At 41.3% G+C, this 16,134-nt stretch overlaps 1 protein-coding gene and 1 long non-coding RNA gene across 2 annotated transcripts in view; one reads left to right on the forward strand and one right to left on the reverse strand.

The window, feature by feature from the left end:
• The window catches only part of LOC120468187 (uncharacterized), a 147,690-nt gene that overhangs the window by 15,983 nt on the left and 115,573 nt on the right, over positions 1–16,134 (reverse strand). Inside the window, exon 8 of the mRNA XM_089127679.1 lies at positions 7,044–7,116. Within this exon, the coding sequence (XP_088983805.1) occupies positions 7,044–7,116 (73 nt within the window). The remainder of the gene's footprint in view (positions 1–7,043; positions 7,117–16,134) is intronic.
• Positions 11,450–12,216, forward strand: LOC120487010 (uncharacterized). The gene is made up of 3 exons (XR_016150726.1): positions 11,450–11,798; positions 11,887–11,960; positions 12,065–12,216. It is a non-coding gene; the product is annotated as an uncharacterized LOC120487010 (long non-coding RNA).

The following is a 16,134-nucleotide window of genomic DNA, read 5'->3' on the forward strand; positions in this document are numbered from 1 at the left end:
AAGGCAGGTGTAAATACACCCTTGTAACTTGAAAAAAAAAAAAAAAGTTTCATTTTTGGCTTTTTCGCCATGATTCACATTCATTTTTAAAAATATAAATTCAGTATATATAATATTTTAACTACATTTCCCCCCCTAGGAATTAATACAGGTATAAAATAATATTCCAATTGTCAATAAGGTTCCCTTTCGAAAGGAAGCCTCCAGCATGACTGCTATCAGAAGCATGAGTCTACACACAACAATTAGCTTGACATTGGCAGGCGGCAGCCTATGATGTCACCACTGGTGCGACGGTCAGTATGAAAGGGAACTTGTGAAATACGTCATCCTCTTGTCTTCAGGACACTGTTTGCTTGTACATGAGTGAGGAGCATGCGCGTTTAGCTCCTGAGGGAGCTGGATGGGGGCATTACATGGGTCTCCTCTCACTATAGAGAGGATTTCTCAATAAAAAGCACAGTTTGTGACATTCCCATTCTTGAGGGACATGGGATGCGCATTTGTGTGGAATGCTATCTTCTTCTCGAAGAAGCTGGATGCCCAAGGTATGATGCATTCACTGTTACTGACTACAAGAGACAGGCAAGGAGCTTTTTTCCTTTATTGTCTCTCTTGAGAGATAATAGTGTTCGCACGAGTGAGTTTAAGGCACTCATAGCACTACATTCATGTCTGTTCTCATGTGATTCTTTCAAATCTGACACGTGAACTAGTGCGTTTGACTCTCAAGGGGGTTAAATGTGCACTTTTCACGATGCGATCGCGAATTGTTTGACCTGGGCTTGACTCTCTCCTACGGGATGTCGTCATGCTGTCCGCAGAGATCAGCTTGGCAGTACCATAGGTTGTTAGGTTAGGCTAGATTGCCTCATTGACTACTGACTTTATAGTAGCAGGGCATTGTTAGGCCTCCTCTCTTTATAGAAAGTCACTCTTTCAGGCCTCCGCACCCTAGAGCTCTGGCTGAATAGCAATCCCGAGTTAGGATTTGCAAAGCCTCCTTGGTAAGCTGTTCTGAGTGTGGCAAGCCAATAGCCAAATTCAGGCCTCCGTACCCAAAGCTTGGCAGGAAGTAGTGCTCTGTTTGGTTTCATTCCAAGCCTTTTGGCCACTGTTTTCAGAAGGAAGCGGGTTGTGAATGCGTTGTCAGTTTACTAAGTAGTGGGCTCTCAGTGAGCCTCCTTAGTTACTGCTTTCTATGGACCATATGCCCTCTAGCTATGAGTGGCGTTTTGTCTTAGGACATTTCTAGGCCTCCTCTCGTTTTAGAGAGTTCTCTGTCCACGGAGCTGCACCAGACAGTGGTCCTGAGTTGTCAGGATTTTTAGCCTGCTTTTTAGCGGAGCGAGACCCTTGTCTAGGAAGCCAGTGCGTGAAACGCGGTTTTAACAACTTAGGAATGGAAACGGATATGAGTATGGAGAGTAAGACTAGTTCAAGATCTGCAGCTGGCTGGAGCAAGGCGACAACGGTCAGGGGATTAAAGATTCATCAAGGGATAATGAAATGCTTGAGGGAGAAGGGACAAGGGCCTCGCATTGATCAGTACTTCTTACGAAGTCAGTCAAGTCAGTCGAATAAAATCCAGCGACAGTAAGCAAACCACAGCTCAATGAACGTATTGATACTTGTGAACCTGGGCAGACTAACCTGTCAGAACGAGATTCACATCACCATATGGAAAGAAGTGTAAATGGATGGAGAAGCATAGATTACTGTAAAGCTACGTCTTAGTTTGTGCTTATCTTGGCGAAAGTCGAGTACAAATCAGCATGAAGATTTCCCAGACAGCAAACTGACATTGAATCAACGTGGAAACGACGTCTCTCATGACATCGAAACAACGTCGATTTTGCTCATCGAATTAACGCTGAACCAACGTCAGACTAAATGAAAATCGAAAATTGGTTTGCTTTCATAACGTTGAAACAACGCGTTGATTTCAAGTTGATTTTCCGTTAGTTTTGAAAGAATGACGCGTCTGACGTTGGTTCAACGTTAATTCGATGAGCAAAACAATGTCAGATCAACGTTGTTTCGATGTCATATTTACACGTTGATTCAATGTCAGTTTGCTATCTGGGTTAACATCTACTCTTGTATAATGGAAATCAATAATCAGGCCTACTCTCATTTTGGAGAGTCAGTATATTGAGGCCTTCATTCTCTGAGCCAGATTTGAGCAGTAGAGCTGAGCTGTAGGATCTCCTCTGGCGCATCTAGGTTGGGAGTACCACCCTTGAACATTTTTTATATCTCGGCTCTCTGTGAGCCTCCTTGGTTTCTAAATTACATCATATGCTCTCAATGATACATGCGGAACAGTTAGTTGATGTGTTCATGACATCAAGGCTAGATAATTGTAATGCTCTTATGGGTGGTTGCCCTGCTCGTATAATAAATAAACTACAGCTGGTCCAAAACGCTGCAGATCGAGTTTTTTCCAGAACCAGAAAGTATGACGATATTAGCCCGATTCTATCAACACTGCACTGGCTCCCTATAGACCCCGTTTGCGCCGACGTCACAGTTACGTCACGGCACTAGCTGGAGGCACAACAAAGTGAAAACTGGAGGCGGCCAATGCAAAACAGCACAGATTCGGCTACATAATAAGGATGTTAAATAATTGTTACTATTATTAAATGTCATCTTGTTGTGTTGTTTGGTGCAAGAATTGATGAAAAATGAATATGCTGTCTCTGGAACTTTTATTTCTAGAAAATATTCACATCATTAAAATCGCACTGTAATGTCACTCTTTATATTGTCGTGGTCTCGGCGCTGGCTCGGCAGAACTGCGGATCGTACAAACAAGTCTTGTACAGGACCATAGAGGCATCTAAAGATTTATATGCCCTCAGTTTCTCTTTACGATCGGTTTCTCTATAAGGTAGGTGTAGAAGTCAGGCCACTCAACCGAGGTAACGTAACGTTAGAAATAACAACCACGGTCCTGGACACTGAGTGACCTTACACATTAAGATAATATCAGATTTTCTCCAGTCATTGTTAAAAAAACAAGCTAACAATCCTTGCTAACTAGCGTTAGTGAAGCGGCCAGATGGATCTTTCTGCCTCCACCTAAGCTCCGCCCACAAAAAAACGTCACCATGTTTACCAACTCTAAAAGGGTCTATTAAACATTGTAGAAATTTTAAAATACTGCTGATTTCTTACAAAGCACTAAATGGTTTAGCAATTGCGATCAAAAAAGTCCGGCTAGTTGATAATATCATAAATATCTGGAATATCAAAATCGACTGCTGGTGGTAGATCCTTTTCCCATTTAGCACCTAAACTTTGAAACAGTCTTCCTACCATTGTCCAGTTTAAATATATACCAAAATCACATCTCTTTGACCAAGCATACACATACACTCACCTAAAGGATTATTAGGAACACCTGTTCAGTTTCTCATTAATGCAATTACCTAATCAACCAATCACATGGCAGTTGCTTCAATGTATTTAGGGGTGTGGTCCTGCTCAAGACAATCTCCTGAACTCCAAACTGAATGTCAGATTGGGAAAGAAAGGTGATTTAAGCGATTTTGAGCGTGGCTTGGTTGTTGGTGCCAGACGGGCCGGTCTGAGTATTTCACAATCTGCTCAGTGACTGGGATTTTCACACACAACCATTTCTAGGGTTTACAAAGAATGGTGTGAAAGGGAAAAACATCCAGTATGCGGCAGTCCTGTGGGCGAAAATGCCTTGTTGATGCTAGAGGTCAGAGGAGAATGGGCCGACTGATTCAAGCTGATAGAAGAGCAACTTTGACTGAAATAACCACTCGTTACAACCGAGGTATGCAGCAAAGCATTTGTGAAGCCACAACACGCACAACCTTGAGGCGGATGGGCTACAACAGCAGAAGACCCCACCGGGTACCACTCATCTCCACTACAAATAGGAAAAAGAGGCTACAATTTGCAAGAGCTCACCAAAATTGCACAGTTGAAGACTGGAAAAATGTTGCATGTTCTAATGAGTCTGGATTACTGTTGAGACATTCAGATGGTAGAGTCAGAATTTGGCTTAAACAGAATGAGAACATGGATCCATCATGCCTTGTTACCACTGTGCAGGCTGGTGGTGGTGATGTAATGGTGTGGGGGATGTTTTCTTGGCACACTTTAGGCTCTTTAGTTCCAATTGGGCATCGTTTAAATGCCACGGCCTACCTGAGCATTGTTTCTGACCATGTCCATCCCTTTATGGCCACCATGTCCCCATCCTCTGATGGCTACTTCCAGCAGGATAATGCACCATGTCACAAAGCTCAAATCATTTCAAACTGGTTTCTTGAACATGACAATGACTTGACTGAACTAAAATGGTCCCCACAGCCACCAGATGTCAACCCAATAGAGCATCTTTGGGATGTGGTGGAACGGGAGCTTCGTGCCCTGGATATGCATCCTGAAGGCCTCCTTTACCTCTGGTCAGATAAAATGTTGTCAAAATGATTCCAGTTCACATTTATACGCGGAAGCAACCAAAAATTCTGTATTATGAATTTTTAAGGCCAGACAAGTAATTTGTTAAGGGTCAATTTGTAAAGAAAGACTACACGCCTGCACACACATATATATTCAAATTCGCATACCTACAGACTGAACATGTAATTTGCATGTGCACAGTGTCAACGTTTTCACAGATTCACATTTTTGAAGCTTTCACAGAGATAACATTTTTTTTTTAAAAAAATGCCAACGCTTGCCGCCTGGGAATCTATTTCAAGTTTTACGTTCTCGAGCCAACAGGCACTGTTGTTGTGCAAAATGAGCGGCCAGAGCGCAGTACGGTCTGGTGTAAGCAGCCCCCAAGTTAATGCCTAATGATCTTTGCAACGGAAGTGAATCAATCAAAACTTACAGTAACTTATTCTAGAGCTGCTGTACAGCCAAAACAATTCCCCCAAAGCTCTGCTAGGATATACAATTGTGAGTTGTCAGCTCTTTGTGAGCCTCCTTGGCTAGATATCCTAAATGTGGGGCGTTGTAAGGTCTCCTCTCAATTTAGAGTTGTCGTGCTGAGGCTCTCTGTGAGCCTCCTTGGCTACTGCGATCATTGTCAGGCCTTCTCTCACTAAAGATATTTATATTTAGAGCGATAGCGATTGCGAGTGGAAAAAAATTAAAAACATGTTCATTCAATTAATTCAATCAATTAATAAATATAATGATATTTATGGATACTTGAATACACCTCTTCTATTAAGAAGAGGTGTATTCAAGTATCCATAAATATCATTATATTTATTAATTCATAAGGAATACATCTGTATATAATTTGCCCATTGTGACTTATCCAAACCAATTGAGGATGACTGACCTAAACCTCACTAGATTGCTGATCTGTGGTGTCATTTTGTGAAGAGAGCAATTTACAAATTGGCTGAACATTCGTGGTACTTGAAAAAAAAAAATAGAAAAGGAAGGACAATCCTCTTTATCTCTCTCAGTGTAGGGTCCAAGTGAGCTGTAGGTGGTGAAGGGAAACCATGGAGTATCCATTTCCACACACCATATGGAAACTCAGTGGTTTGTACAGAGGAGGTGGGAGCTAATATTGACCTGGACCATATGTGTTTTAGTGAATTACAAACACAAAAGGGCCTAGTGGACACCGAACACACAACATCTATTCTCTGTTAGGGGATTTTACAAACTAGACCCCCCCACACATATATGCGTGTACGCCGTCCGAGATCTCAAGGGACTCTTCTTTTGAATTACTCTATTGACACACACCCTAGTTAGCTTCATTAGCGAGAGCTAGTGTTAGCTCACAGTATGAGGGCCATCACTGCTGTTTTCTCCCCTAAAAACCAATTATCATTTGTGACTGCACAGTAACTTCAGCTCGGCATCATTGATCATATCTGTGAGCTGGATTTTCTGACAGCGTTAAGGAACATTATATAATGGGAAATTCTTTTGTGATCCTTATTTATCTCTTTGGTTTGAAATTCCTTTTTGTGATTCTTTTTTTAATCTTCCCCTTTGTCCTTCATGGTTTTAACATGGGTGGTTTTAAAATCCGTGTCTGCCGCTCTCAGGCTACATCGAGGGGTGTTTCTCGTAACACTGCAATGCATCTTTGGAGAAGTTAACAAGTCACTGTTTCAACATTATAGATCAGTCGTTAGACATCACACAGATGGTGTAGTAATACCTAGTGGTCATTTTTCATAATGAATGGGTGAATTAATGAATAAATTAATGAAAATACATACATTTTCATGATAAAAATAAGCTAATTTATTATTATTATTTTAATATCATTCATTATTATCATTATGTGTTTTTGGAGGTTAGACCAAATGACATTTTACAACCTTGTCATGTCAAAAACTGGTCACATTATCCAACCCGATCTCACGGGAATTCGTACGAATTTTACGAGGTGGCTAATTCGTAACAATTTATACAACCTCACTCGTACGAATTAGTACGATTTTGCTAAATCGTACATATTTTACGAATTGGCCAATTCATATGAATTCGTACGAATGACCCTAAACTTAACCATCGCGTGGGTTTAGACAAATCGTAAGAATTCGTACGAGTGAGGTCGTATGAATTAGTACGAATTAGCCACTTTTTAATCACTCGTACGAATTCGTACGAATTGGTCGTGAGATAGGGTATTATCTGATATCTAAGTGATTTTTTGACCTCGTGGTCTTCAGGGTTTCTTTATTTCCCTTCAACCAATCAGATTTGAGGGACAAGGTCACCGTTTCTGTCAAGTTTAGGCTTTATTCAGGGTTAGGTGCTTCTACATGAGTGTTATTCACCTGTCATTTCCCTCTGATTTTAGGAATAAGTTAATGCATATAGGGTTAGATTTTGGGGTAGGGATATGATTGGGACTACATTCAGAAATGGTGTTCCAGGATCAAATACATATTTTATTACCTATACATTTTTTACAAAAGATGAATGGAAAAACAGGCATTCTTTTATTTTATTTTTTTTCTAATTATATTGTTTATAATGAATTGATTGGGGATTGTGTTTAATCCACTTACTGTAGTTATTGATCAGGAGCTGCATGATTTTGCCATGTCCGTGCAGAGAAGCCAGGTGGAGCGGTGTGTAGCCCTACAAACACACACACACACAAATACATAATATGTGAACTTTTAAGGTCTGAAATGTCCATTTGTATGCATCCTACACGCACACAAATATCTAAATATCATTAGCTTGGGAGGACGGTAATATGACAGCACTTCTTGTTCTCCTGTTGTGTCTGTCACTCGATTGTGATAGGCTATTAAAAACAGCTGGACGTCATTTCACACACCACTGTGTGCAGTCGACGTTTCACATTTATGCAGTTAACCAGACAGCGAGACCCGCTGAGACAATCGCTACAGTACATCCCGCACATTAACACGGGACCAACCCTCTCTAGGATCCCGTCAGTCAGCCACCGCTGTTTCAAACGGCACCGGCCCAACAGCTGAAGCTCTGATGGGGTTTTCTTATGGTAGACGGTGGTACATGTAAGACAGTGTGCTAGTGAAGACGGTGTGAGAGGATGATGGATGTCTGAAATGCGACTGCAGTTTAGTGCTGATCTGAGCTCAAGCGGTGATTAGTGTGGATGACGGCACATTAACGCTCCACGGGGGAGTTTATCATCCAAAGACACTTCTGCAACCGAATGTTTCATGTTGACTCCATCTATCCCTGATATCTCTTTGGTGTCCGTTTGTTTTACACTCACAGCACTAATGGGCCGTGAGATTCGAGGGGAAAAAAGTGGCAAGAGCAATAATATTTGACAATAATGAACATTAACCAAACGCAAAAAATGGATAATAATTTATAACAGCATGAAATTTTATAAACTCACAAAGTAAATAAAAGTCCATCCGAAAAACTCAATACTTAAAATTAATTTGCTGCACATCCAAAAAAAAAAAAAGGATTACATGAGAAGATAAGCAATCTTCTTTCATTATTTCATGTGTAAAAAAATAAATTGTGTGTATTTAAAGTTAAAAAAAACTTTTCGGTTATAAATAAAAGTACAAATTATTTTTTAATTTTTTTAAATTAATTTTATATATATATATATATATATATATATATATATATATATATATATATATAGTTATAATTATAGTGTAACGCTCAGCCTAATTAAGGCAGGATACACCACAAAATATACGGTTTAAACCCTCTATAAATTCTTTAAATGAAATTGTTCTCTTTACTCACACCATACACAACAGCAAACAAGATGTTATAATACCTCAAAGTGTATTAAATACAAAGCACCAACAATCAACATCTACAAACTATGAAATAAGTCCAGTGAGTGTGTGAGTGTTCCAATCCAGTGTAAGTGTATGTGTTGAATCGGGCTCACCGGTAAGCCTTTTAAAGTCCGTGCACTTGACGAGGAACAGCGCTGTCCTGTGATGCGATCTCCAGGGGAAAATAATCCACAAGTATATTTCCACAAAGAGTTCAACAATCGCAGTCAATGACAACCCAAGGAGAAGTGCGATCGATCGCTAGTCCCAAAAGAGCAATGTTTACGTTGCTCCCGAACGCCGCTTTCCCGGCTCTTTTAAACGGAAGTAAAAGTCATTAACCCAGCTGATCAGACTGACGTCACGGGGATTCCCTGGAGCTCCGCGACGGAACTCTCGCGGTAAAAACCAGGAACACAATCACATGTCCGGGGCATCAACAGAGAAAGAATAATTATAAAAAACAGCTGTCTGGTAAGCATCATACAAATACTTCACAGCAATAATATAAACATTCTTTCCTTATGTGGCTTAGCTACATATTCCCCCCCCCCCCCTTTATATTTCTGGCAGATCTCACAGCTTTTGACGTATTGGCACACGTCCTTTCTAACAGACGGCCACCATGCCACGTCTAAGATCTTCAGCAGAGTCTTCAACTGTCCGAGATGTCCTCCAAGCGGATTATCATGGTAATAGTGCATGAAGTCAGTGGTTAATGATAGTGGTACTACCAACTGATACTTCTCTCCTTTATCTTTCATCGGAACTTTGCGGTACCATACCCCTTGGAGGTTTTCAAAGGTGATGGCTTGATCTTTGACTGATCGAGGTTGAATGTTCGATTGTAATTCAGTGATGGTATTGTCCAATTGTTGAGCTTTAGTAATTTCCTCCAGAGAGTGAGGTAATGTAGACGCATGTTGGGAGGATATGGATAGACAAGGGGCAACATCCGCATCAGGCATACCTGGGACCCGGGACAAAGCGTCAGGACCCATGTTGAGGCAGCCTTTTCGATGATGGACCTTAAAGTTGAACTGTTGCAGTCGTAGAGTCCAGCAAGTTAGGCGTGAAGAGGTTTTAGGGCAGTTGAATGCCCAAGCTATTGCCGCATGGTCAGTGAAGACGTTGAAGGCTCTACCCTCTAGGTAATGTCTCCACTTTTCAACAGCCCACACCACTGCCAGACATTCCTTTTCAGAAGTGCTGTAATTCTTCTCTGCTCCAGTTAAGGTCCGTGATGCATAAGCCACCACCTTTTCTCCCTCCTCTGATTGTTGAGTGAGGATAGCACCCAGTCCTACCTCACTAGCATCCGTGTGAACCTGGAAGTCTTTAGTGCTGTCTGGTTGTATTAACACCGGTGAGTTTTGCAAAGCTTGTTTAAGTTCATCCATACTAGCCTGACACTCCGAGGTCCACTCCCACTTAACACCTTTCTTTTTTAGGTGGTTTAAAGGGGCAGCGATGTCAGCGAAATGGGGTATAAACTTATGATACCACCCTGCCAATCCCAGAAATCTTTGCAAAGCTTTGATATCTTGTGGGATTGGGAAATCTGCAACAGCACTGGTCTTTTCTCGGTCAATCTCCACTCCCCTCTCAGAGACTATATGGCCGAGGAATTTGAGCTGTCGCTTGAAGAAGTGGCATTTCTTCATGTTCAACGTCAGGTTGGCTTGATTAAGTCTATGTAGCACCATGTTGAGGTGTTGAACGTGTTGCTCTATTGACTTTGAATAGATGATGATGTCGTCAATATAAACAAAACGAATCTTCCCTCTTAACTCAGACAGAACTCTCTCCATCAGACGCTGGAAGGTAGCAGCGGCATTTCTGAGCCCATACGGCATAGACTTGAATTGAAATAGCCCCTTGGTGGTGATAAAAGCAGTTCTTTCCTTACTCTGTCCCTCCATCTCCACTTGCCAGTATCCAGACTGCAGATCCAAGGAACTAAACCAAGAGGCTCCTTCCAGTGATTCAAGGATGTCGTGGATCAACGGCATTGGATAAGCGTCTGCCACTGTCTTGCTGTTCAGCCTCCTATAATCCACGCAGAACCTGTGTGAGCCATCAGGTTTGGGGACAAGTACCACCGGTGAAGACCATGGCGAGAAAGAAGGTTCAATAATATTGTCTCGCAACATCTGATCTACTTGCTCCTCTATAATCTGCTTTTTAAGAGGAGACACTCTGTACGCCCGGGATTTGAGGGGTATGTCATCAGATAAGGTGATTTTGTGTTGTACAATTGAGGTCTTACCCAGGTTGTTGGAGGTGGTGCGGGGCCAGGCAAATATCAACTTCAACAACTCCTCCTGATTGTCCGAGTCCCATATAGTGCTCTCAGGGAGAATGGAGAACAGATCTGGAAGCCTCCCTGTGGATGGTATCGCATAGTATAAATTCAGCTTTGCATCCCTATGAGGAAGATCTTGACCCTCTGGGATCACCGGACCTGTTGGCATCTGTGATGGCAAGAAAGAGTAATAGGTGTTTCCTTTTTCAGATCTTAATCCATATCTGCCTCGTCCCACTTCCAGGACTGCTCCCGTGTCTCTCAGGAAATCCAAACCGGCAATAAGAGGAAATGCGAGGTGAGTGTCTTTTAGGATATAAGTATCCAAACTGCATTCTTGGTCATGCCATTGAATCCTAATCCTTTGCAAATCTCTGGACTGGTGAACTGTGCCGTCCGCCATTATAAACCTCTGTGGAGTGGAGGTAACAACTGATGGAATCTCACCTTTCAACTGTTTCCACAGACTTTCTTGCATTAACGTGTATGTGCTACCTGTGTCTAATACAGCCTTCACTTCTTTGCCGTTCACTCTTACAGGCACCATCAGGAGAGATGACACTGGATGGGGTTGTGCTAGTGTCACTCCAGCCAGGTTTTTGTTAGAGGTACGTTCAGACGACTTCGTGTTGGTCTTTTCTTTACTGCTTTGAGTGCTGACTTTTTGCCAGTAGTCTTTGGCTCCCATGTGGTCCTTTTCCACCATAGGGCCAACCTTCACCAGCTGCTCAACCGAATTGATGGTTCCCCTCATACATCCTGCAACCCTGGGGTTAATGTTGTTAAGTATGCGATTTACTAAGTCCTCCTCAGATATATCTGGCTTCCATTTCAGACATAGGGCCCGGAAGACATATGCAAAGTCCCTCGGACGTTGTTGTGGCTGTTGAACCATTGTCCTCAGCTTTTCCTCCACTTCTGAGAGGTAATCATCTGAAAGAAAAGCAGTCATGAATGCTTCTTTGAAGGATTTCCAATCCGTTACCTTGACCTTCTCCGCTTTCCACCAGCTCAGAGCAGGTCCCTTCAGCACCGTGCTTAAGGTTCCTAAGAGTTCTGCACTGGGGAGGGGCCGAATCTCCAGGAAGTTCTCACATTGTTCAATGAAATTGAGCACCTCCGCCGTATCACAGGAGTCACCAAAAGAGGGGAATTCGATGCGGATAGGAGGTCGGGCACAGAATGAGGATGAACCTGCCACTAATGAAGGGGTAAGCAGATTAGATTGTCTATCATACAAAGGATGTTGCACATCATAAGTAGCATTGAGGGGTGTATGAGTGGGAATTTTCGTTCCAGATACTCTAGCTGGGGTCGGTGGTTGAAGGACAGTGGAAAATCGGGAGGTATCTGGATAATGGGCCTGTAATCTGGTGAGTGTGGGAGTGCTAGTGAGCCTTAATTTTCTCATTTGACTTTCCCATTTCGCATCTCTCCTCAGAAAACAATTTGTCACAGCCCTTTCTAATTTTTCCAGAGCATCAGCAACATAATCTTCCAACTTTGCCAAGCTAGAATCTACAGCCTGCCTGAAACTTTTTTCCCGATTTAATGTACTGTCCATTGACTGTTTGAAATCTTGTTCTATGGTTTGTACTTTGTTATCAAGGGCCAATAAATCAACTTTACATTGAGTTCTTTCTGCTTGCAATGATTGTACCATATCAAAAGTTTGTGTACAACTCTCATCATCATCATCAGATTGTTCTGCATCAGAAAGGTACAATGAACTAAGCATTGAAGTTATTTCAGCAGTAGGATTACGTCTAGTCCCAAAAGAGACAGGAATACACGTAAGATCTTTTGCTTCAGTATTATTTGGGACATTTTCAAATGTAACCAAGTCATCAGCAGTATCAACAATTTCGGTAACTGCATCAGTATTCCTTACCTCCATCGTGAAAAAAAAAACCACACAAAAAGAACAATAATAAAGGGTCCCCGTACGGGCCACCAATATGTAACGCTCAGCCTAATTAAGGCAGGATACACCACAAAATATACGGTTTAAACCCTCTATAAATTCTTTAAATGAAATTGTTCTCTTTACTCACACCATAAACACAACAGCAAACAAGATGTTATAATACCTCAAAGTGTATTAAATACAAAGCACCAACAATCAACATCTACAAACTATGAAATAAGTCCAGTGAGTGTGTGAGTGTTCCAATCGAGTGTAAGTGTATGTGTTGAATCGGGCTCACCGGTAAGCCTTTTAAAGTCCGTGCACTTGACGAGGAACAGCGCTGTCCTGTGATGCGATCTCCAAGGGAAAATAATCCACAAGTATATTTCCACAAAGAGTTCAACAATCGCAGTCAATGACAACCCAAGGAGAAGTGTGATCGATCGCTAGTCCCAAAAGAGCAATGTTTACGTTGCTCCCGAACGCCGCTTTCCCGGCTCTTTTAAACGGAAGTAAAAGTCATTAACCCAGCTGATCAGACTGACGTCACGGGGATTCCCCGGAGCTCCGCGACGGAACTCTCGCGGTAAAAACCAGGAACACAATCACATGTCCGGGGCATCAACAGAGAAAGAATAATTATAAAAAACAGCTGTCTGGTAAGCATCATACAAATACTTCACAGCAATATAAACATTCTTTCCTTATGTGGCTTAGCTACAATAGTATATATCACTATAATGAAGTATAATAAATATACTTCATTCAAAACTGAAAAGTATCAACAACGATTTATTTAAAGAATTTAATAAAAATGAAATGCTTTAATCGATAGTTTATGTATATGTTGTATGAATTGTTATGCTTATCGCATTGGCTTCATTTCAATCAAATAATCTGTTTGAAATCTGATTTATGGGTCAATCAGACATCTCAATCAATCTAATTAATCTCGATCTGAATAAAACTTTGATTGAAATGAGTGGTTTTAACCTTAACTATTCCAATCAATAGAAGAAAATGCCTGCCATGTAAATGCTTGAATCTATTTTCTCAATCAAATTCAACAATATCTAAACATTCGCTGAACATTTGATTGGAATATGTGTAAAGTAAACGAATTTGTGAATCGGATTGCGAGGATTAAAGATCATAAACAGAATTCAGAATCGGAAATCGGAATGGATTCATTCAGACTGATGTAGTGCATGTAAACACACCGGTAACACTTTAGAATACGGTTCATTCGTTAATGAATAACTACACAAGAAGTAATGAGTAACACAATATTAACAATCTAGTAACTAATGTTAACTAACAAGAAACTCTGATTAACGAACTAGTAAGTAATAGCGCACAGACGAAAGTGGTAGTTCACTATTAAGTAATCAATAACTACTATTTTTTTAATACTTCCCAGAGAACTACTGAAAAAGTTTATTAACAATCTAGTAACTACTATTAACTAAAAGAAATTCTTATTAACGAATTAGTAAGTAATAGCTCACTGATGAAAGTGTTACTAGATACTTCTGTGGGAATTACTAATTATTTGGATTTGTATTATAAAGTGAAGATCATTGGAACTAACTAGCAATTACTCAAGTGTTACTAAAGACTTTTTTTAAAAGTATACTAAAGTTCACCAAAAATCTCAAACGTTTGCACAAATCATGACTAGATCATGTAGTAACACTTGAGTAATTACTAGTTAGTTCCAATGATCTTCACTTTATAATACGGATCCAAATAATTAGTAATTCCCACAGAAGTATCTAGTAACACTTTCATCTGTGAGCTATTACTTACTAATTATTTGGATCCGTATTATAAAGTGAAGATCATTGGAACTAACTAGTAATTACTCAAGTGTTACTATATGATTTAGTCATGATTTGTGCAAACGTTTGAGATTTTTGGTGAACTTTAGTATACTTTTAGAAAATGTCTTTAGTAACACTTGAGTAATTACTAGTTAGTTCCAATGATCTTCACTTTATAATATGAATCCAAATAATTAGTAATTCCCACAGAAGTATCTAGTAACATGTCACAGGTCGAGGGGAGGAACGCTCGGGTGACCAACCACCCCCCCTCTAACCGAGTCACCACCGTGAGGAGCCGACACCACAGGCACACAACAGAGGACCACAGAGACAGAGATAAGTTTCAAAGGAGTAACAATCTTTATTGAACCAAGGGTTTCTCACGGTTTAAAATACTCTCATGAATGCATGATAATGGAGCAGGGGGTTGCAGCTTACTTCTCAGGTAAGGATTCTTCACAGTACAGGGTACTCTCGTTGGTGCACAGTAATGAAGCAGTGGATTAAAAGCTTACTTTTCCCCCAGCGGTGCTGCAGACTTCCAGACTCATACAGCAAGTATGGCAGGTAAGGATTCTTCACAGTACAGGGTACTCTCGTTAGTGCACGGTAGTGAAGCCGTGGATTAAAAGCTTACTTCTCCCCCAGCGGTGCTGCAGACTTCCAGACTATGGCAGGTAAGGATTCTTCACAGTACAGGGTATTCTCGTTGGTGCACGGCAATGAAGCAGTGGATTAAAAGCGTACTTTTCCCCCAGCGGTGCTGCAGACTTCCAGACTATGGCAGGTAAGGATTCTTCACAGTACAGGGTACTCTCTCTCTCTTCAGTTCACAGTAGGGCGACAGTGGGTTAAACGATTACTTTATCAGCATTGCTGTATACTTCTGGGCTCAAACAGTAAGTAGAACAGGTGAGGACATTCACAGTACACAGTACTCTCTCTTCAGTTCACAATAGGGAGACAGTGAGTCATAATGTTACTTTACCAGCGATGCTGTGTGCTTCTGGGCTCAAACAGCAAGTAGAACAGCTGGGGATCTTCACAGTACAAAGTACTCTCTCCTCAGTTCACAGTAGGGCGACAGTGGGTTAGACAATTACTTTACCAGCGATGCTGTGTGCTTCTGGGCTCAAACAGTGGATAGAACACGTGAGGACATTCGCAGTACACAGTACTCTCTCTTCAGTTCACAATAGGGAGACAGTGAGTCATAAGGTTACTTTACCAGTGGTGCTGTATGCTTCTGGACTTAAACAGCAAGTAGAACAGGTGGGGATCTCCACAGTACAAAGTACTCTCTCCTCAGTTCACAGTAGGGAGACAGTGAGTCATAAGGTTACTTTACCAGTGGTGCTGTATGCTTCTGGACTCAAACAGCAAGTAGAACAGGTGAGGATCTTCACAGTACAAAGTACTCTCTCTTCAGTTCACTGTATCACTCTGGGCTTCTGACGGGGGCAGATATAATAACTTTCCACGAACGTGTAAGCATTGATGAGGGCCACTTCTCAACAAAGACACAGCACACTTGTGTTCACTTCAATTCCACAGCAATAAATCAATGTGTATCAATAAGGCAAAAGCACTGCAATTCACTCACACGGTAGGGCTGATCAGAGGCCTCGCTCTGTTTGTTGTGCTCACTTTACATGGGGTTTCACTTTCAATTCCTCCTCCACACACTCTGAAACACATAGCTCCTCCAACAGTCAGATCCACACTCACTGTATCCTCTTCAAGCGGTTTAAATGTTCATAAGTAAAAATCAGTTCACTTATCTTTGCTCTTTCCTTTCCCAGCACAGATCCA

This window comes from Pimephales promelas, chromosome 25, assembly GCF_988280905.1.
Source record: "Pimephales promelas chromosome 25, fPimPro1.hap1.1, whole genome shotgun sequence".
Classification (NCBI taxonomy): domain Eukaryota; kingdom Metazoa; phylum Chordata; class Actinopteri; order Cypriniformes; family Leuciscidae; genus Pimephales; species Pimephales promelas.